Source organism: Ovis canadensis, chromosome 1, assembly GCF_042477335.2.
Source record: "Ovis canadensis isolate MfBH-ARS-UI-01 breed Bighorn chromosome 1, ARS-UI_OviCan_v2, whole genome shotgun sequence".
NCBI classification, from domain to species: Eukaryota; Metazoa; Chordata; class Mammalia; order Artiodactyla; family Bovidae; genus Ovis; species Ovis canadensis.
The window spans coordinates 217,952,428-217,976,651 of NC_091245.1; the positions used below are offsets into that span (position 1 = coordinate 217,952,428).

The following is a 24,224-nucleotide window of genomic DNA, read 5'->3' on the forward strand; positions in this document are numbered from 1 at the left end:
GTCTTCCTATTGTCTGCGTTATTAACAGATACCTCTGAGCTCTTCCTCCAGGCCTTGCCTCCCTGAATCTCTGACCCTGTCTTTTATACCTGTCTACCTAGATGTTCCATTGACTTTAAATGGAATAATTTTAAAATGGAATTTTCTTGCCTTTCCTGATTGCTCTTCTGCCTGTATTCTGTGTTTCTTGTACCCTAAGTGAAGACTTCCAGGGTCTTTCAGTCCTTTGCCTGTGTCCTACCAGCCTGCTTCCTGATACCATATCTTACTCTGTGTGTAGTTACCGAGGTACATCAACTCTGCCTCAGTGATACCTCTTGAATATATTCCCTCCCCTATATTCTCCTGGGGCAGACCTTCATTTTCTTCCTGTAGACAGTTGCCAAATGCTACGGCTATGGTCCTCTAGTCTCTCACCAATCTACTGTGTACACCTCAGCTGCATCATTTTGCCCAAAATATAGTCTCATTAAAAAGAGTGTCCAAAATCTTAGCTGTTTAACCATTAACAACTAAGAGCATTTCATCTGCCACCATCTTTCCAGCTGCACCTTTAGTCAGACTGCATCATCTTCTACATCAGAAGTTGCAGCTGGTGGTTTAGTCCAGATTTGGCCTGCAGGCAAGTTTTATTTGGTCTGCAACTTAAAAGAAAAATTGATCTGAATCAATGATTTAAAATCAGAGGATTTCCCTTAAAAGCTAAAGGCAGAGAAAGTTTAGTTAACTTTGAAAGCTTAAAGACAGATGGAAATTTGCAGCAGTCAGTCAAGATTTGAATTCTTAACTGCTCAAGTTCTGAGTCCATCTTTCACCTATCTTTGTATTGCTGTCACATATAGCAGAATCTTTACATATACTCTATGCGTGCATGCTCAGTCCTCAGTAGTGTCCAACTCTTTGCGACCTCATGGACTGTAGCCCACCAGTCTCCTTGGTCCATGGAATTTTCCAGGCAAGAATACTGGAGTGGATTGCCATTTTTTTACTCCAGGGAATCTTTCTGACCCAAGGAAGCAGATTGGCAAGCAGATTCTTTATCACTGCACCACCTGGGAAGTCCTTACACGTACTAGTCAGGGCCTCATTAATACTTGTTGAATTATTGTTACCTGACTTTTGATAGTTTCTTGATACAAACATTGAAGTTGTTTGTAGAAAAAAAGTACTGCATTAGTGAGTCACAGGTGATCTGTACAGTGTTAAAAAATGAATGTCATGTAATTTGCACACCAATAGAAATAAATATGCATTTTAATGTATACTCAAACTTTACAATGTTTAAAAAATGTGACCAGACTATGGCTGATTCTTGTTGATGTATGACAGAAAACCACAAAATTCTGTAAAGCAATTATCCTTCAATCAAAAAATTAAAAAAAAAAATACGACCAGGACTTCCCTGGTGGTCCAGTGGTTAAGAATCCACCTTCAGTGCAGGGGACATGGGTTCTATCCTTGATGGGGTAACTAAGCTCCCACATACCGTGAGACAACTAAACCCATGCACCATAACTACTGAGCCTGTGGGCCACAACTAGAGAGAAGCCCAGGTGTCCCAGTGAAGAACCCATGTGCCACAACTGAAGATCCCCAAGTGCTGCATCTGACCTGAAGCAGTCAAAAATAAATAAATTTTCTTTTAAATGTAACTTTATGGTCATGCAGATATTTTGTTCTATGAAATTGTTGTCCTATAACAGGCAGGAAAAAGGCAGAATCTGGAGAGGAGAATTAGAAAACTGCTTGACAGGATAAAATGGCCATCACTGGAAAAGGTGGAGAACCACTTGTATGGAATACAAACTTTTGAATGTGAGAAATGAAGCAGGTAGTGAGTTGTAATAGATGCTCCAAGTATCTAATGTGGTTGGTTTATGTTGAAATTTTATTACACACTGAGTTATTGATGTGTGTGGAGTATACTAGGACTTTTCCCCACCTCTCCCTCCCACTTTGACATGAGCATACAAGTGAACTTTTTAGAGATAACAATTTTACATCTTTTTAACCTGTAATAATTTCAGAACTTGGTAATCATTGTGGTCCTAATAACAAATTACGTAATGGGGAAAAAAACGATCATCTCAGTTTCCCTGGAAACATGGGGCTGTCTATCCCTGGGCTCACATTTCATCATGCAGGATTTTCCAGATCAGTGATGTGACAGTAACAATAGAAGGCTTAGTATAAACCAGGTACTATTCTAGTACCTGTTTTCACTTTTGTAAGCATCACAACAATCTTTTTAACCAATTAGCATTATTATTTCTGTTTTATATATGAGAAATTGAAGCACAGAGATTAGTAACTTGCTGGCAGTTGGGGAAGCTGGGCTTTTAACCCAAGCATCACTGTGGAGTCTATGCTACTGACTTTGGTGTTTGACATGACTCTTGTTGTTATTGTTCAGTCTCTAAGTCATGTCTGACTCTGCGACTCCATGGACTGCAACATTCCAGGCTTCCCTGTCCTTTACTATCTCCTGAAGTTTTTTCAAATTCATGTCCATTGAGTGATGCCATCCAACCATTTCACCTTCTGCTGCCTTCTTCTTTTGCCCTCAGTCTCTCCCAGTATCAGGGTCTTTTCTAGTGAGTTGACTGTTTGCATTAGGTGGCCAAAGTATTGGAGCTTCAGCATCAGTCCTTCCAATGAATATTCAGGGTTGATTTCCTTTAGGATTGACTGGTTGGTTTTCCTTGCAGTCCAAGGATCTCAACAGTCTTCTCCAACACCACAATTCAAAAGCATCATTCAGCCTTCTTTATGGTCCAGCTTTCACATCTGTACTTGACTACTGCAAAAGCCAAAGCTCAGACTATATGGACCTTTGTCAGCAAAGTGATGTCTTTGCTTTTTAATATACTGTCTAAGTTTGTCATAGTTTTTCTTCCAAGGAGCAAGCGTCTGTTAATTTCATGGCTGAAGTCACTGTCAGCAGTGATTTTGGACCCCAAGAAAGTAAAACCTGACATTGACATGTCTCTTACATTGAGCCTCAATTGCCATGCTCTGCATACCTCCACTTCCCTTGATTACATTTTCTTCCCATAGGCATTTGTCCAACACTTTGGCATCTTGGTTTCCTATCCTTTTCCATACTATTCACACTTCATCTTCTGTGTGTGTGTACACTCAATCATGACTGACTCTTTGCTCCCTACGGACTGGGGCCTGCCAGGCTCCTCTGTCCATGGGATTGTCTCAGGCAAGAATGCTTTAGTGGGTTGCCATTTCATTCTCCAGGGGATCTTCCCAACCCAAGGATTAAACCCAAATCTCCTGCATTGGAAGGTAGATTCTTTACCACTGAGCCACCTGGGAAGCCCCTTCATCTTCTATTAAGGCACAATTCAAAATAGATGCCTTACTGAATTTCATCTCACCAAGAAGAGGCACAAGTAATTCCTTCCTTCTCTGGGCTTGTGCAACCCTTTATCTAGGTTTCTCTTACTAAACTTATATTACTTAACTAACTAACATGAGCTATTCATTTAGAGTTCTTGGTTCTCTTCTATTTCTCTAAGCTCCAGAAGATTGTCTTTTTCTCCCCCTTAAGCTTCCCTGTCCATTGAATATATTTTCTTATTCAAATGATTAATGAATTAACAGAGAACAATCCCATTCATAAACACAAAAATGAACAGAGTATAATTTAAGCAGAGTATAGTTTTTGCTTGACTTCCTTTCATTTTTGCTTGTCCTCTGACCTTTGGTCATCAGACCCAGGTGGGGAACCAGTGGCCAACCTATTTTGTATATCTGGTTCTACTAAGGTGTAATGAGTATCCTCAGGCAGAATTCCCTTCTAGATCCTGGAATAGTTAATTGGGCAAGTTTTAAGACCTCTAACATTGCCTTAAGGTACTTAAGCTAGCCGAGACTAGGTCAATTCACAACCCTTGAAACTCATAACACTTGGAATGCTTCTTTGTGCTACTGGCTTCTTTCTGGCTACTTCTAAAAAGGTTTCAGGAAACAACAGCTTGAGAATGTCTCTTGGGTGGATCTGAATCTCATTTCATGAACTCAAGAATGCAAGAAGTATAACTTGATCTATATTTCAAGCCTTTATTCTTTAGGTAGAACTTAATTCCAATGAATTTAGGTATTCCTCCATCATTGTTTTCTTTCAGATTTTGGGGTGTTTTATACGTTGAGACATAATACTTTGGGTGGTGGGGGGAAGCATCTGGGTACACATCCTCAGCCCCCATTCCTGTTCCACCTGGTCCTTGGTGTTTGGTTCCTACAAGTTGCCCTGGGATATCCTTTGTTCTTGCCTATAAGAGCCTTTTAGATCTATTAGTGCTCTCTTCTATTCCTGTTGGACCCTTGAGAATGTGTCATGGGCCATGGATAATGGAGTTGTCTCAGAAACGTCTGCAAGACATTCATGCAACCTTGCTATTTTTGTGCCTTTTGGGCACATGGAATTCTTCTGCTGCTCCTGCACCAGCTGGAGCCCAAGGAGCTCTCTGAGCTCATTTGAGGCACCACCTTCCTAGACATGTCCTGAAGTCAGTCTTCCCAAGAGTCTTGTCTTTTTCCAGGGTTCTGTTTTGGGCATGAGACATATGTCTATTGCTCTCAGATTCCATAGATATATCCGAGGGTTGCTGTGTCCCAAGATTCTTTTTTCATTGAATCTCAGATATCAATCCTTACATTCCTCATTTCATCTCCAATACTTTCTCCTTCTATCTCCCACCACCTAGTTTGGAGATTCACTCTCTATTCAGGCAACTTCTTATTCACCATGCAATCTTCTAAATCAGTGTCTGTTTTTTGTTTTAATTTTCCAAAGGATGTAGGATTTTGAAAATTAAAAGCAGGAAAACACTCCTGTTTCTTTGCTATTTGTTCTCATATCCCTTCCTTGAGGTAACAACTACAGAAAGGCTTGGCTACTGATTTTATTTGCTGGTCAGTAGGGATAGGAGCAGAGAAGGCAATGGCACCCCACTCCAGTACTCTTGCCTGGAAAATCCCATGAATGGAGCGCTGCAGTCCATGGGGTCGCGAAGAGTCGGACACGACTGAGCGAATTCGCTTTCACTTTTCACTTTCATGCATTGGAGAAGGAAATGGCAACCCACTCCAGTGTTCTTGCCTGGAGAATCCCAGGGACGGGGGAGCCTGGTGGGCTGCCGTCTATGGGGTCGCACAGAGTCGGACACAACTGAAGTGACTTAGCGGCAGCGCAGCAGCAGCAGCAGCAGCAGCAGGGATAGGAGGGGAGTAGTGAGAAGAGCTAAGGAAAGCAATAGATATTAGAGGGAAAAGTTGGATACCATTCACAGTTTTAGCATGCCACACAATATCACATACACATGTGAATGTCATCCTATCCTGGATAGTTTTCAGAGCAGCTTCCTGGGCTCACACTGTTCTCAACAAGCATCTCTAGGGTAATTCTGTATGTCCTGCAGCCCTCTCATAGTTCCTGGAATCCAGCTTCTATACTGGTTAATCTCTAAGCTTCTTTTCTCTCTTTCCTCAGAAGGAGGAAAATAATAGAACTGTAGCCAGAATTCAACAACTCACACTGTAGGCACTCAGGCAGTAATAACTATTATTAATAATAGTAATAATAAATTGGTTAATGACAGATTACTGTTTGCTTATCTCTATTTTCAAATTTTGAAACAAACTCACTATTATCTGTAGGATAATGATTTTTCATTCTGAAATTTATCAATGAATTCCAAATATTAGCACAGTTTTTACACCCATCTAGCCTTTCTTACATGTATCTACTTACCTTTTTCTCCTTCATAAGCAAACTGTCCCTTCTCCAGTGAGCATTTTTGTCCCTTGTCAATGTTGTAAACAATGCAGATAGTTGTTCAGAAACCCCGTTCAAGTCCGTGATCGTAAGCTAATACAGCAGAAGTGCTTTAGGAAAGGTATGGGCAGATTGAGGAAAGTCTGCATGCAATCAGAGCGTGCAATGCAGAAGGGAAACCAGGGGTGGATGCTATGTAAACTGAATAATCTACTGTAATCTGTTTTGTAAAGACAGTTCACTTGTTTTACAGCTTTCCTTTAATTGAAGAAACTCATATATTTTGCTTTAAATATTTAATAAAGTCTTCATTCAGCTAAAAGCAAAAAATGTAGTCCATAAAATAACTGAGTCAAGCCTGCCATTTCTTTCTTCATATTTTATTATTTCATGCCTATTGAGCTACTTTGGCTGTGAGAAATAGAATTGATCTTGTGGGTTCTCTGTTAATTCACAAGGGTTTGTCGTGTTAAGTCTAGAAATCTTAGTGAATACAGAGATTCTCAACTAGGCCCCAGTGAATCTCTGTATTCCCCCATTAGACTGATGTGTTACCACAAAACTCAAATGATGATTGCTGCTGCTGCTGCTGGGGCTAAGTCGCTTCAGTTGTGTCCGACTCTGTGCGACGCCGTACCTCTTCCTAATTTGCCAAAGACTTTAAACCTTTAATCTTATGACTAGACACCTCTGTATATGTGTGTGTGCACAAACACATTTGTTTGTTTCATATCAAAAACAGTAAAAGTTGTTTTAACTTTTTCAATAAATTGGTCAATTGATACACACTGAAATTGAGTTATTTTATTAATATTCATTTGCTTTGCTATTGCATATATTGGCAGCTAATAGATATTAATGGAATTGCTGGAAAAACTGTTCATTGTTAGATAAACTGCTTCTGGTTCTTGCTTTTCATGAACACTGGCTAATTGTTCTATAATGCAGTCTTTCCAGCTCTTTTCATGGCAGGGCATATGTGTACAGTAATAATATTTTATATGAGACAGTGGGGTAAACGGCTCAGGAACTTGGCTGCTCAGGGACAGAGAGGATCAGTGTCATAGCACATCTGTGTCCTCTTCAAGACATAACAGTGTGCTCCATGCATGTGCTGGGAAGCTGTATTATGGTGTATTGCAGACTACATATAGCTCTTAATTCTACTCATGACATTGTCTTCTTGATCTTATGATGGCATTAAATATTTCACTAATCATCAGTGTTCTGTTTAATATTCTACAGAAGCACACTGTTAAATCTTCAGCTGCTCCCCTTCAAGGTTTGAGAGCCACTAGAAGATACAGTTGAGATCTTCCCTGGTAGCTCAGACGGTAAAGCGTCTTCCTACAATGCGGGAGACCTAGGTTCAATCCCTGGGCCAGGAAGATCCCCTGGAGAAGGAAATGGCAAACCACTCCAGTACTCTTGCCTGGGAAATCCCATGGACAGAGGAGCCTGGTAGGCTATAGTCCATGGGGTCGCAAAGAGTCTTTTATGTGTATTCAAATAAAGTAGTCTTCCTTCACTCCTAGTATGTTATTGGAAATGTGATGTGCTAATTTAGGGTGAGGAAAGAAACTAAAAACTGGAATTCACAGTTCCCAGGTTTGAGTTGAAGAACTTCCAGTTAACCAGCAAGATGGGCACATTCAGCTAATTCCTAAGCCTGCTTGATAAAACAAGACTAGTGACACATTTCCTGCTCAGAGATTATCTGAAGATCAAAGAAGATCTCATATAAGAAAACACTCTGGAAGCTCAAGGAATGAAAGATAGATACATTGTGTTATCTTATTGAAAGTGGCCAGTGAGTCCTCAAGGGTAGTGGCAATTGCATGTAAGAATTCAAATGCTGAGGGTTGGTGAGTGTGGCTCAGGTGACGACAAAGCTGACGCACACTCTCCTTCATCTTCCCCTCATCCTCCAGAGCAACCTGATACACTACCTGGGCCTCAGCCATCATCTGCTTGCGCTGAACTTCATCATCGTTTCTTTTGGCAAGAAAAGTGCATGGTCGTCTGCTCGGGTGAAGGTGACCGACACTGACTTTGATGGTGTGGAAGTCAGAGTGTTTGAAGGCCCTCCAAAGCCAGAAGAGCCTCTGAAACGCAGCGTTGTTTACATCCATGGAGGAGGCTGGGCCTTGGCAAGCGCAAGTATGTCCTCACCTTTAGGTTGTTTGGGGTTGTGGCCAGCCCTGGCAGAGATATATGACTGGGTTGACTTTCTTACTGGGTGAGGAGAAAGGGACCACTGGACTTGGTCCCTTGACAGTCCCAGTTACCCTACCATCCCAGCAAAGTTATTCATAGCACCCCTTCCTCCCCACTTGTCATTCTTGAAAGGATCCTGGTTTGGATGATTAGTTATATAGCTACCCTACACCAAGAGTTTTGCCTGTTTGTTAATTCAGGCAGACTGTTTTGAAAATATTTCCTGTAATCTAAATAATACACTAACTTATTGTGAAGTAGTGAAGTTGCTTTCTATACCCAAACAAGGTAAATTTGGGCCAGAATATGAGGCAGGTATCTGTAGCTCTAGACTAACTTGTGTTTTGAAGACATCTTTCTATGAAATAGAACAAGGATTTCTGTGTATACAGGTTAATTCGTTAACATTTCATCTGCTTATGAAACCAAAGATGAAAATATAAAATGTATGCCCCAATTAAAGGGAAATGACCTTGAAAATTTCAAGAACATTCTTTTTAGCATTGGATAACTTTCATGAGCAGAATACACATTAAAAATGGCAGGCAGCCAAGTGGAGCAGCCAGTGAAAAGCATACTAAGGAGGAGGGATAAGGGCCTTACCTTTGCTCATAATTATTATGGAGCTACTTTCTTATCTTCAGCCCAGAGATTATTTTTATCCATTAAGTTTAAAGGCAATGGGACTTCCTTGGGACTTCGTGGGACTTCCTTGGTGGTCCAGTAGCTAAGACTCCACACTGCCAATACAGGGCGCCTAGCTTCAGGGAACTACATTCCACATGCTGCAACATGCCACAGTTAAAATCCAGTGCAGCCAAATAAATAAATGTTGTTTTTAGTCACTCAGTCATGTCCAACTCTTTGCAACCCCATGAGGTGTGGCCCACCAGGCTTCTGTGTCCATGGAATTCCAGGCCAGAATACTGGAGTGGGTTGTCTTCCCGATCCAAGGATTGAGCCTGGGTCGCCTCCTTTGCAGGCAGATTCTTTACTGGCTGAGCCACCAAGGAAACAAAATAAATAAATAACAGTTAAAAAAAAAAAAAAGGCAAAGGCCAAAAAGTGTAACTTTCTCTAGTAATCTCATTTCATTTAACTCCATATTCATCATTTATTCTTTTATTCATTGATTGTTCATATTTCCAACAGATGATTACTGAATATGTAGGTCTGCCCAGAGCCGAGAGGTTTCCTGGGACTTTGGGTATTAAAACCTCAAACAGTTGTGTGCAAAGCTGGACCTTTGGTCACTCTGATGTGTGCTAGATGATGGGAATACAAAAATGAGTAAAACAGAGTCTCTGCCCTAGAAAGGATAGCATCTGTAGCATTGGATGCTTGCCAGGAGAGACAGTACACCAGAGGCCAGGATATGGAAGTGCCAGGAATGGTATGGATTATGAGTCAGCCTAGCCTTTTCCACACAATTTTGACTCATCAGTCCCATCAGAGAAAAAAGGCTTAGTCTGGAGGAGATATCAAGTGTTTATGTAGTTATTGAACTTCTGGTTCTAATACTGCCTTGGAAAGTCTATAAATAAGGTATTTTGTGGCTTTCTGTTGAGACAATCTAGCACTTAATGTAAGAATATCCAAAGAACAGCTAAGGGATTAAAGTGTTACATATCAAAATATGTAAAAACCTTTAGATTCTCTTTCTAAGAAGTGCTAAGACTTCCTAAAACTCTATTTGTTATATGTTGGTTTAAATGGAATACCATAGTCTTCAAATTGGTGACTTTTCTGAATCACAGCAAATGAGGGTATTAAAAGAAAAATTTGGGGGTTCTAAGGAGGAACTGCTTATTCACTATGATTTTGGGAAAGGCATACCTCTTTGAAGAATTACAAAATCAGAATGAATCTAATGTACTTTATATAGACAATTATGAAATAAATTTTTAGTTAACAACACATTCGAAGGTAATCTTCTATGGATTTCCTGTTATTTATAGCAATTGCGTTTTATCAGAAACCAGGTTAATTCTTCTGTATTTGTACTTGTAACTCTGTTAATGAGATGTATGTTCATATTTACTTTTTATTGTTCTTACTATTAATAACTTAAGTCTGAGTTAGTTAGCAGAATTTAAGAATGGTCAGTATTAAATAGACTGCATTATAGTGAGTGATTGCTCTCTTGTCTCTTTTAGAAATCAGGTATTATGATGAACTGTGCACAGCCATGGCTGAGGAATTGAATGCTGTCATTGTGTCCATTGAGTAAGTAATTAATGATTGTCAGAAGAAAATTTAACAAATGATCCTTAGTAACTATCTAGTTACTTTATAAGTAATAAAATGTAAAATTAAAGTCCAGAGAGGTAAACTGATCTTCCCGAGGTTAAAAAAAATGATTTCTGATGTAACTTAGAATTTCTTCAACTAGCTTTATAATGCCTCAAATTATCTTTTTTTGCCTTAGTTTTAGAATCTTCTGGAAAAGGAATTAACTGAGATTTTGAGAGAAATATGCAATCAGTTATCTATGCAATCAGTTTGATTACCACCTTTTATATCTAAAAACCAATAAGTGCTTTAAGAGAATCTGTCCTACATCCAAGAGTTGGAAAAGGTATTCTCCTGGAGTCAGGTTCTATAAATCAGACCTTGTAAACAGTGATGTGTTCACTATTCTTAGTATAGCCTATTATTATCGTTGTTAGAATTAATATCAGTGTTTTGAGTTGCTTCTAACAATTCTATATTAGCTGTTTTTCTGGGAAACTAAGAAGAATGTGCCCAAAGAAAAGCAATGCCAAAGAATGATCAAACTACCCCACAACTGGACTCACCTCACGTGCTAGCAAAGTAATGCTGAAACTTCTCCAACAGTACTTCTCAACAGTACATGAACCGTGAACTTCCAGATGTTCAAGCTGGATTTAGAAAAGGCAGAGAAACCCGAGATCAAATTGCCAACATCCACTGGATCATCGAAAAAGCAAGTGAGTTCCAGAAAAATATCTACTTCTGCTTTACTGACAATGCCAAAGCCTTTGACTGTGTGGATCACAACAAACTGTGGAAAATTCTGAAAGAGGTGGGAATACCAGACCACCTGACCTGCCTCTTGAGAAATCTGTATGCAGGTCAGGAGGCAGCAGTTAGAACTGGACATGGAACAACAGCTTGGTTCCAAATTGGGAAAGGAGCATGTCAAGGCTGTATATTGTCACCCTGCTTATTTAACTTATATGCAGAGTACATCATGAGAAATGCTGGACTGAAGCATAAGCTGGAATCAAGACTGTTGGGAGAAATATCAGTAACATCAGATATGACACCACCCGTATGGCAGAAAGTGAAGAAGAACTAAAGAGCCTCTTGATGAAAGTGAAAAACGAGAGTGAAAAAGTTGGCTTAAAGCTCAACATTCAGAAAATGAAGATCATGGCATCTGGCCCCCGTCACTTCATGGGATATAGATGGGGAAAGAGTGGAAACAAATCACTACAGATGGTGACTGCAGCCATGAAATTAAAAGACTCTTGTTCCTTGGAAGAAAAGCCATGATCAACCTAGACAGCATATTAAAAAGCAGAGACATTACTTTGCTAAAAACGTCAGTCTAGTCAAAGCTTTGGTTTTTCCAGTAGTCATGTATGGATGTGAGAGTTGGACTGTAAAAATTGCAGAGTGCTGAAGAATTGATGCTTTTGAACTGTGGTGTTGGAGAAGACTCTTGAGAATCCCTTGGACTGCAAGGAGATCCAACTAGTCCATCCTAAAGGCAATCAGTCCTGAATATTCATTGGAAGGACTGATGCTGAAGCTGAAACTCCAGTACTTTGGCCACTTGATGGGAAGAACTTATTCATTGGAAAAGACCCTCATGCTGGGAAAGATTGAAGGCAGGAGGAGAAGGGGATGACAGAGGATGAGATGATTGGATGACATCACCGACCCAATGGACATGAGTTTGAGTATACTTCGGGAGTTGGTGATGGACAGGGAAGCCTAGTGTGCTGCATTTCATGGGGTCACAAAAAGTTGGACACAACTGAGTGACTGAACTGAACTGAACTGAAGAATGTGAAAAATAGTTTTAACAACTGCAATGATTGTAGTCACACAAAAAATCATGGTGTTCCATGGCAGGCATGGTGCAGGTGCTATGTGTACACTGTTTCTCCTCCTTCAGATCTTTGTCCAAATATTATCCTTTCAACAAGGCCTTCCTTCATACCCCTAAAATTTCAGTCCACTTTTCTTCTGTTTTATTTTTCTCCAAAATTATCAATTATAATTCTCCAAATTTTCAAAACTATCTCCAATTATCAGTGGACTGACAGATCATATATATAACTTATTATGTGTTTATTGTATCAAGTAGAAATAAAAGATTTAAATTTTGTGAAGGCAGAGATTTTAGGGATGGTTGTCTGTTTTGCTCATAGCTGATCATTAGTGTCTGGAATTGTCCCTGGCAGATAGAAGACATTTGTGATACTATGATTTGTAAGAAATATATGTTTGGTCATACAGATGACCAAATATATATTTTTCATATTTACTTGTTCTTCATCCAAAGTTCCTGGCTCACAGTTCCCCAGATCCTTGAAATTTCCTGTATTCAGAGTATAAAGATGTTTTTGTTTTGTGAATGAGATGACCTTTGGAAGCACCTAAAGATGGGGATACTGGTTGCCAGGGGAACCAACCATGTGATTAGAGGGCTGGAACTTTCCTATACCCTGGTCTCTGAGGAGGGGAGAGGGGCTGGAGGCTGAATCAATTGCCAGTGGTCAGTGATTTTATCAGTCATACCTATGTAATGAATCTTCCATGAAAACCCAAAGGACAGGGTTCAGAAAGCTTCCACTTGGTGAACATATGTAAATGGGAGAGTGGTACACCTTTGAGAGGACATGGAAGTTCTGAACCCTTCCCATGTACCTTGCCCTTCATATCTCTTCCATCTGGCTGTTCCTGAGTTGTATCCTTTTATAATAAATCAGTAACCTGGAGAGCAAAACGTTTCTCTGAGTTTTGTGAGCTGCTCTAGCAAATTAATTGAGCCTAAAGAGGAAGTTGTGGAACCCTCTGATTTATAGCCAGGTGGAAAGAAGTATAAGTAATAACTTGGACTTGGGATTGGCAGCCTGAGTTGGAGGGGATTGTTGGAACCTCCCATCTATAACTTGCTGAGAAACATAGGTGATTACTTGGGCTTGTGTCCAGTGTCTGAAGTAGGGCGGGTATCTACAGTTTTGTAAGTGGTGGTTTAGTCACTAAGTTGTGTCCAACTCTTTGTGACCCCATGGACTGTAGCTCACCAGCCTTTCCTGTCCATAACATTTTCCAGGAAATAATACTGGAGTAGGTTGCCATTTCCTTCTCCAGGGGATCTTCCCAACCTGACCCAGGCATTGAACCCAGGTCTGCATTTCACGTGGTCTCCTGCATTGCAGGCAGATTCTTTACTGACTGAACCACAGAGAACAAATGTTGATCCTTTAATCTGTGGAATCTGATGCTATCTCCAGGTAGATACTCACAGAATTGAGTTGAACTGAAAGACAACTGATGTCTGGTGCATTGCTTGATGGAGGTATGGGACAAGCCCCTCCCCTACCCCAGCACCCGCCCCCCCCCCCAACAACAAACAAACACACATTGAAAATTAGTCACAAAACACCAGAAAAACACTTAACACCTATTTATAGAATGAATGAATAAAGAATTTTGCTTAGCTCTTGTAAAAGTCATCCAAAATAAGTATTTTGATAATTTTCCTCATAGATGAGGAATTTGAGGTCCATAAAGTTAAGTAATCTGCATGAAGTCACATAGGTGGAGTGAAGAATTGAATAAGTCAGGTGGAATCACACCTCAGGTTCCTGTGTTTCTTTGAGCCAGAATCAAACTAACATTAAAGGACTTCTGGTTCAAGATGGTGGAGTAGATGGACGTGTGCTCATCTCCTCATGTGAAGGCACCAAAATCGCAAATAACTGTTAAAACAACCACAGATAGGAGGTTGCTGGAACCCACCAAAAAGAGATATGCCACATCCAAAGACAAAGAAGAAGCCACAGTGAGATAGTAGGAGGGGTACAATCAGAATAAGATCAAATCCCATAACCACCAGGTGCGTGGCGTACAAACTGGAGAATAATAATACAAAAAAGTCCTCCCATTGTTGTGAAGGTTCTGAGCCCCATATCAGGCTTCCCAGACTGGGGATCTGACAAAGGGAATGAAAGTCCCCTGGGAATCTGATCCTGAGGGTCAGTGGGATTTGATTACAGGACTTTCACAGGACTAGGGGAAACAAAAACTCCAGTCTTGGAGGGTACAAAAAAAAATTTGTGTGCACCAAGACCCAGAGGAAAGGAGCAATGACCCCACAGGAAACTGAACCAAAACACCTTCTAGTGTTGGAGGGCCTTCTGGGGAGGTTGGATCAGCAGGGGCTTACCACAGGGATGGGGCGCTGGCAGCGGCAGTCCTGGAAGGTCCCTCTTGGCATAAGCCCTCTTTGAGGTCACTATTAACCCTACCAAAGAGCCTGTAGACCCCAGGACTGGGTTGCCTCAGGCACAACTACCAGGGAGGGAGTGTAATCCCAGCCATCAGCATATAGTTGGACTAAAGCTTTACTGAACAAGGTCCTGCCCACCAGAGTAAGACCTAGCTTTTCCCACCCTGTCTCTCCCATCAAGAAGCTTACAGAAATCTCTTAGCCTCATCCACCAGAGGGCAGATAGAAGAAGCAAGAAGAACTACAATCCCACAGCAGCTAGAAAGAAAACTACATTACAGAAAGTTAATCAGGATGAAAAAGCAGAGTTATATCCCAGATGAAAGAACAATAATATAAAACCCCAGAAAAACAACTAAATGAAGTGGAGATAAGCTTCAGAATAATGATAGTAAAGATGATCCAGGATCTCAGAAACAGAATGGAGAAGATGCAAGAAATGTTTACCAAAGACCTAGAAGAACTAAAGAACAAACAAACAGAGATGAAAAATGTTATGCCCGAAGTCTGAGTCCCCAGAACTGAGAGAATAAGATGTCCACAGCAATGCAAAAACATAAAGGGGTTTTATTGCTAGCTCGGGCTAGGGCTCCCATCTCATCCAGCACAGTGGAGTCTCGACGAGAGCCCGGAGCTCTGAATCACAGCTGCTTTTATACAGGCGGTTCTTAGTACAGCTGGTGGGTAATGATTGGCTGAGCCTTACGCACACGTGTGATTTTCAAATCCTGCATCCCTATCCGGATTGGCTCAGGTTTGGCGCCATCAGGGGCTTTCCCAGGGTGTGGTTTCCCAGAATCATGACTCAGTTTTTCCAAGAATCTGAATCTTTGGCCTAGTATAGCTTGTTGAGCCTGTTAAGGGCTCAGGTCTGGTCCCTTAACAAAAAATAGCCTAAAAAGAATCAGTAGCAGAATAACTAAGGCAGAAGAATGGATAAGTGACTTGGAGGACAGAATGGTAGAAATCACTGCTGCAGAACAGAATATAGAAAAAAGAATGAAAAAAAAAAAAAGAAGACAGCCTACAAGACCTCTGGGACAACATTAAACACACCAATATTTTCATTATAGGGGTCCCAGAAGGAGAAGAGAGAGAGAGAGAATCTGAGAAAATATTTGAAGACGTAATAGCTGAAAACTTCCCTAACATGGGAAAGAAATAGTCAACCAAGTCCAGGAAGCACAGAGAATCCCAGGTAGGATAAAGCCAAGGAGAAACACCCCAGTACACATAGTAATCAAACTCAAAAAAATTAAAGACAAAGATAAACTTCTAAAAACGTCAAGGGAAAAATGACAAATATCATATAAGGGAACTCCCATCAGGTTATCAGCTGATTTCTCAATAGAAATTCTACAAGCCAGAAGGGAATGGCACAATATATTTAAAGTGATGAAGGGGAAGAACCTATAACCAATAATACTCTGCCCAGCAAGAAGACTCTCATTCAGATTTGATGGAGAAATCAAAAGCTTTCCAGACAAGCAAAAATTAAGAGAATTCAACACCACCAAACCAGCTTTACGACAAATGTTAAAGAAACTTCTCTAGGCAGGAAAACACAAGAGAAGGAAAAGACCTACAGAAAATAAACCCAAAACTATTAAGAAAATGGTAATAGGATCATACATATTGATAATTACCTTAAATGTAAATGGATTAAATGCACCAACCAAAAGACATAGCTGGATGGGTGGATAAAAACATGTGCATGGATGCACTTCCACTTACCACATCACTCTGCTTGACCCCTCAAATTGTATGTAATTATTTTATATTGTTAAGTTAATCATATTCCCACTATGGCTTACAGTTATAATTATCTTTTATTTTTTGTCAGGCTGTTGATTGTGAAAACTGATAAACTTCTTTTATTATTGTGATTATGTAACTATTACCCACTTAATACCATTGTATCATGATTGATCAACAGAAAAATAATTCTAAAAAGAATTCTATATCATCAAAACTACCATTTAATAGAAAAACTTGTAATCACTTTTTAAAATCCAGATGCATATCAGAATTACCTTGGAATTTTTTGAAAAATACAAATGCCCAGGTATTGTTTTTATTTCTCCAAAGCTCCAGATATGTTTCTAATAAACAGTCATGTTTAAAAACAACTGGACTGTTTGATGATTTTATACTTTGATCTAGTTTGTTTCACTTTTTATGTTTTATATTCAGGGCTCCCATTTCATATAGTTTATGTTTTCCAATTTTTCCAGCTCTTCTTTTTTTTTTTATGTTCTTTTTCATGCCTTTTTCAAGAGTAATAGAAAAACTTTTGTGCACATATATATGGGAATTACCTGGTAGCTCAGTGGTAAAAAAAAATCAGCCTGCAATGCAGGAGACACAAGAGACATGGGTTCAATCCCTGGGTCGAGAAGAGCCCCTGGAGCAGGCAATGGCTACCCACTCTAGTATTCTTGCCTTGAAAATTCCATGAACAGAGGAGTTTGGTGGGCTCTTTCAGGTCTCAAAGAATCAGACATGACTGAGTAACTTTTAGTTAGTGTGTGACTGTCCTGTCACATTGATCTAAGTGCAGCAGGAAGTATTAGTTATTGTACAAGGTCTGCCTTGTTCTGCGAGAAGGCAACCAAGGGCCAGACAATTGTCAAGAACCACATTAGCCAAGGAAACAAGAGAGGCCCCAAGTCCCATTAAGACTTTACATAGGAGTCAACCTACTACATCATTTTACTTATCTATTGATCAGATTACTTATCTTTTGAATAAGTGTCTCAGGTCTTTCCCTGACTCACAGGTATATTCCTCTGCTGTGACCTGCAGGGTTTCTGCAAAACAGTCAGACCCAACTGAACAACTAAGCACACAAACACATACATATACATAAATAGTATGTATAATATATATATTTTAGAAAACTAATGAATTTTTGCCTAACTAAAAAATTTATGACATTTTGATTCCACTTGTTTGACTTGGTATGAATAGAATGCTACATTTCTTATTTTTAAAAAGTAGATATGCAACAAGCAACAGAGGTTTACTGTATAGCACAGGGAACTATAGTCAATATCTTATAATAACCTATAACAGAAAATAATCTCAAAAAATAATTGAAAAAAGAAATATAACATTGAAGGAAGCTAATGATGACAAGTGACAGGTTTATGGCAACATTTGCCACGTTCCTTGCCCTGACCTTGCCTTACCTTCCCTCTGCCTCTCTCTGCCAGCTGAGATCCCATTCACAGCTTATCTCTTCTTTGCCCCTACTCTAGATCAGGAACCTAAGGGAATCTTTGCCTCTCCAGTCCCTTGGAAGGGCTAGTCTCCAAAGTCACTGAAGCAGCTCTGACCCTATGAACAAGAATCTTAAAACCAGAGTGGTGCTGTGGCAGCCTCCTCAGCAAATTTGACACTAGACAGCCCTAGACAACTTCCAGGCCATCCTGGATACTCATCAGGGCCTCCCAGATCACTCAAGGGGCCCCTGGTGCAATTTTATATTGCAAGAGGTGTCAAGTAAATTTTTATATCATATGGCCTGGGCAGCTGGTCAGTGGAAGACTGCAGCTGTTTAAGCAGATGAAACCCCATTATAGATCAAGGCCCTGAAGCTCAGTGTTAGTGAGCTGGCCTCAGGGTCTCTTCAGTGGTTTCCTGTGTAGCTCCAGCTCCTCAAAAGCCAGAGCAAAGGACAGAAGGTGGTCTTGTTTTACTTGGCACCATGAGGATTCTTCACATGAGCTTTATCTTCCAAGTGTTCTTTTAAGCCTAGGTTTATCATAAAACAAAGAAGGATAGATATGATGTTTTTAAGATTTTTTTAAAAGAAGTTAAATATAGAGCAACAGAATGGGTCTGACTTGTTCAGTTGGGTCTGACAGAAACAGAGTTTCTGCAGGGTTTCTTTTATAGAAACCCTTAGCAGTAGCAGCAGCAGCAGGTCACAGTAGAAGAACAATACACCTGTGAGCCAGTGAAAGACCTGAGACACTTATTCAAAAGACTAGAGAGCTCTTCAAGAAAATTAGAGACACCAAGGGGATGTTTCATGCAGAGATGGGCACAATAAAGGACAAAAATGGTATGGACCTAACAGAAGCAGAAGATATTAAGAAGAGGTGGCAAGAATAGACAGAAGAACTATACAAAAAAGATCTTCATGACCAAGATAATCACTATGGTGTGATCACTCACCTAGAGCTAGACATCCTGGAATGCGAAGTCAAGTGGGCCTTAGGAAGCATCACTATGAACAAAGCTAGTGGAGGCGATGGAATTCCAGTTGATCTATTTCAAATCCTAAAAGATGATGCTGTGAAAGTGCTGCACTCAGTATGCCAGCAAATTTGGAAAACTCAGCAGTGGCCACAGGACTGTTAAAGCTCAGTTTTCATTCCAATCCCAAAGAAAGGCAATGCTAAAGAATGATCAAACTACTGCACAGTTGCATTCATCTCACATACTAGTAAAGTAATGCTCAAAATTCTCCAAGCCAGGCTTCAACAGTACATGAACTGTGAACTTCCAGATGTTCAAGCTGGATTTAGAAAAGGCAGAGGAACCAGAGATCAAATTGCCAACATCTGCTGGATCATGGAAAAAGCAAGAGAATTCCAGAAAAACATCTATTTCTGCTTTATTGACTATGCCAAAGCCTTTGACTGTGTGGATCACAATAAACTGAAAAATTCTGAAAGAGATGGGAATACCAGACCACCTGACCTGCCTCCTGAGAAATCTGTATGCAGGTCAGGAAGCAACAGTTAGAACTGGACATGGAACACATTGGTTCCAAATAGGAAAAGGAGTACATCAAGGCTATATATTGTCACCCTGCTTATTTAACTTATATGCAGAGTACATCATGAGAAATGCTGGGCTGGATGAAGCACAAACTGGAATCAAGATTACTGGAAGAAATATCAATAACCTCAGATGACACCACCCTTATGGCAGAAAGTGAAGAGGAGCTAAAAAGCCTCTTGATGAAAGTGAAAGAGGAGAGCGAAAAAGTTGGCCTAACGGTCAACATTCAGAAAACGAAGATCATGGCATCTGGTCCCATCACTTCATGGGAAATAGATGGGGAAACAGTGGAAACAGTGTCAGACTTTATTTTTGGGGCTCCAAAATCACTGCAGATGGTGACTGCAGCCATGAAATTAGAAGACGCTTACTCCTTGGAAGAAATGTTATGACCAACCTCAGTTCAGTTCAGTTCAGTCACTCAGTCGTGTCCGACTCTTTGACCAACCTAGACAGCATATTAAAAAGCAGAGACATTACTTTGTCAACAAGGGTGTGTCTAGTTAAGGCTATCGTTTTTCCAGTAGTCATGTATGGATGTGAGAGTTGCACTGTAAAAACAGCTGAGTGCCGAAGAATTGATGCTTTTGAACTGTAGTGTTGGAGAAGACTCTTGAGAATCCCTTGGACTGCAAGGGGATCCAACCAGTCCATTCTAAAGGAAATTAGTCTTGAATATTCATTCAAAGGACTGATGTTGAAGCTGAACCGCCAATACTTTGGCCACCTGATGTGAAGAGCTGTCTCATTTGAAAAGATTCTGATGCTGGGAAAGATTGAAGGCGGGAGGAGAAAGGGACAACAGAGGATGAGATGGTTGGATGGCATCACTGACTCAAGGGGCATGAGTTTCAGTAAACTCCGGGAGTTCTTGATGGACAAGGAGGCCTGTCCTGCTGCAGTTCATGGTGTCACAAAAAGTCAGACTGACTGAGCGACTGAACTGAATGAATAAATACACTTTGAGTTGGGTTAATGACTTCAGAGAGTTGTTACAAGAATCAGTTTGGACATACGAGATGAAAGGGCCTTGGATGCTCTAAGGCACTAGGCAAGTCTGGAGGCTCAGTGCCCTAGCCCATGTACAGAAAGTTCCAACTTTATTCATCAACATGTTTGGAACTCAAAGAACTTTTCTTTGCAGCAATATTGAGCTAAGGTGATTAGGATCCATCCAGGCCAGCCACCCATGAAGAGCCACATAACCTGTATGTTCTAGTTGAGGTATGGCCAACACCATATGACTGTGATGTTTCTCTTGGAAAGTATGTTCAGAGGTCTGACGTGGGACCATATTTCTTCTCACTGTTCACCTCTTTCTTCCTTCTTCTATTCCATAAATATCTATTGACTTCCTGTAATGTGCCAGCTATTGTGTTAAATTCTGATGCATAACAGTGAGATAAACATAAACTCTGCCCTCAAAGAGTTTACAGTCTAGATAGGAAAGCAAATCTTGAACAAGTAATGTTAATAATGTGATAAGTGGTTTGAAATAGAAAGGGAAGTAGTAATGGAGGCATCTAATAGATAAGATGTTACCTAATTCGAAGGTTTGAATTGTACTCCTAAGGATGAGGAGAACCTAGTTAAAAGAGTGAGTTGGTCATGGAAGTACAAAGTGGGGAAGTGAGAGGAATTGGGAGGAAAGGAGGAGGATGAGAACATTAAGGAAATGAAATATGAGAAGTGACTAATGGAGGGACTCATGCTTCTGGAGATAACTAAGGAAAATAAGAAATATGGTGTATACCTGGAAAGCCTTCAGAAATATGGTGGACTGTTGATTCTCTTGGAATTCCTTCTCCTAGCAGGGAGGCTGTCTGGACACAACTGCTCCTTATCCTTGAGGCTAACAGGAGTGGGCAGTGTTGTCATGGCTTTGTTTCAGTGTGGGGATGGCCTGGAAGGTTATATATAATCTGAGGAAGCTGATAGGCAAGGGTTGAGGATGAAATCACTTCACATGAAGCACAACCATGAGCTGGAACTCCTGAGTTAACATCATTGATATTGGCTCAAGATTCTGGGGACAGATATAACAACTAAGGTAGATAAAGATCTCAAGGCATACAAATAGGTCGTGACTTCTATTCAGTAGCTTCAACAACACTATGCTATTTTTACACATAATTGCACAATAAGTATTTGTGAAGTAAATGAAAGAGTTCACCTTATAATATCAAAAATACATGGATGTGTCCTCATTTACATAACCTGGGAGGGAAGTTTATGTTTATAAGCTTATTTTCATAAACTTCAGTGCAGTTTAACTATAGTTTATATAATGAAACGCAATACTAAAACCATAAAACATCAGGGAGAAGGAATATTTAACTTTTTTGAAAGATAAGATGCTAATGTACAGCATGGGGAATATAGTCAGCAATATTGTATTAACTGTGTATGGTGACAAATGGTAACTAGACTTATTGTAGTCATCATGTCATAATATATATAAATGTCGAATCAGTATGTTGTACATGTGTGGTCATTGTACTTCAATTACAAAAAGATGTAAGATAATAACAAAGTATTATTATGCTGGATATTATTAAATTCTAGCTTTTTTGGTTGTGAAAAATGGTTTCAAGTTGTGTTTTGCTTAAGTCTTTGCTACACTCAAACCTTCTATTTTGTGTTGATGGAGACCTTTTCCCATCCACCAAATATCAGGTAGCACTATGCACAGAGAACTTAAAACTTGACAGAGCTGTAAAGAAGAACGTTGCTCAGTAGACAGAAAGGAAGCTGGAGTGTGTATCTTGGTCTGCTGCTAACAGTTATAAGCAATGGGACTTTTATGACTCTGTCTTCCTCATCCATAAGATTAGATGAGTGCAAGCTGACAAAATCACAAACCTTCCAGGAGGCACAATGAGACATACATGTTGATAGTTGTTCAAACAAGATACTGTGAAAGACACGACGTGACAGTCGCCTCACTGTGACTTGCCCTCTGCTCCTTTTCCTGCTCTTCCTCCCTGTCCTGAGTGGAGAAATCCTCACGTATCACCCTGACTCAGGCAGCCCTGGGAGGTGGGCAGACTGAATTTCTTGAGGGTTCCCTCCAAGAAAGGGAATATTTGTCCCAAACTTTCTTTTTACTCAGTCCAGGCCACTGTATTAGCAAACCTAAAGACCAGTGTTACAAACAGTTTAATGCTACAGAAAGATAATATTGTGGCTTCTTTTTAAAAAGTAGGTTGTTTTAGATCCTTAATAATCATTAACTAATGAATGTCTCCTTTTTAGACATATTAAGGTAAAGTCTTCTTGACTCTGTTTTTGACTAAAAAAATAAAACTTCACTGGTTTCTCTCTTGTGGCTTAGGCCTTTTAGAATTTGTGGGGAGGAGGGTGAAGCTGTACAGAAAGCCTGTGCTGTAAACAAGCAGTGAGCTGGGGAAGCTTAGTTCCACCCACACCTGAGCCCAGAGCTCAGTTTAGCTTCTGAAATCACAGAGAAAGTAGGTCAGAGGGACTTTGCACCAAGCCTACTTGGGCTCCAGTGGCCCCCTGAGGGACTGCTTGGCTCTTTAGCACCCCTTGAAGTTAAAGGTAAGGTTTGTATCTGAATGGGGGAAGGGAGGCTGGGGAGCTCCCAGCTGTGTCCATGGAGAAGCCTTAACTTGCAAACAGCATCAGGGAATCACATTGTTTGAATGGATCATAATTCTAGGATCAGTCACTCCTAGGATTTTGATGATACATCCTGACATCTGTCAGTTCTTTTGAATGTACTTATTGTCCAATCAACCAAGTTTTTGTTAAGCTCAGCTCTCCCTTGCTGAATGACTGATAGTCAAAGGTATCTCTGGAGGCAATTTTGAGAGAAGAAACAGAAAGGAAAACCCTTCCTCAACCTTTATGCGCAAACATTATTGCACAAATGAAAAGAAACAATTATATCTATTCACAGTGTTTCATAATTTTATTATAAATTTTATTATATTCTTCTAAAGGAAAGGAAGCTTTACCTATTAGAAGAATAAACAGATTCTTCCTCTGGAGTTGTCTCCCTCAAACAGCACAGTAAGAGTGTAATTGTTGATTTGTTTCAGATAAGCCCAGCTGAACATACAGGTTCCTTAAGACTGAGCAAAATATTAACATTTTTTTTTGTTCTCAAGATGAATCTATTGAGCTCTTCTTGGGAGACAGTAAAAAGGGGGGAAAAAAAGGTGGGGGCAGGGGGCAAAAAAGGAATGTGATTTTGTCTCCCTCTTGAATCAAGTAGGAGTAGAATTTCGTTCCAGAATATCATATGTACCTTTCACCCACCTGGCACTACATGAATAGAACTCAGTGTCCTTCCCGACTGCAGAAGGCTGTCCTAGTGTTTCCAGGCCAGGTTATTTTGAGGAAGAATGTACTTTATAACACTCTCAGAACACTAGTGTCACTCAGGGATTCGATTTCCAGAGTCATCCCCCCTCAACTCTGGACTCATGTAATCTACCTTTGACTTAAGGAGGAATTTGTCAGTCTTTCTGAGCATTGCTCCATCTCTCTGCTCACTAATAAAGTAGGTAATGAATTAATAGATTGTGGAAATGGCACTGCTTATACCTGGACCACTTTAGTACATAATTATGACTTTCTGTCTATTCCTAGAAGCTGGCATGTCTGTTATGACTTACTGTAAGAGAGACTTCAAGGGCTTCAAAAAAGGAGAACTGCATTTGGCTGGGCTCTTAGAAGTTTTCATGGAGGAAACTGCATTTGAGATGAGACTTAAAGAATGGGAACGTTTGATATGGAATTGCTGGGTGAAGGGCACATGGGATGGAGAGAGGGATCGATGCTTTGGGAACAGGAACAGAAAGATATGTTCAGAGGATACTGATGGTACGGCTGGGTTCAGTGATATTTCGGAACCCTGGCATCACTTGGAAGACTTTTTCTTCAAATACAGATATGCTGGGCTCC

General features: G+C 40.2%; 1 protein-coding gene across 2 annotated transcripts in view; it reads left to right on the forward strand.

Moving 5' to 3' along the window:
- Positions 1–24,224, forward strand: part of NCEH1 (neutral cholesterol ester hydrolase 1) — a 69,208-nt gene that overhangs the window by 35,167 nt on the left and 9,817 nt on the right. For both annotated transcript variants that reach the window (XM_069559842.1, XM_069559852.1), the window contains 2 exons: positions 7,723–7,951; positions 10,165–10,234. In XM_069559842.1, the coding sequence (XP_069415943.1) occupies positions 7,723–7,951; positions 10,165–10,234 (299 nt within the window). The remainder of the gene's footprint in view (positions 1–7,722; positions 7,952–10,164; positions 10,235–24,224) is intronic.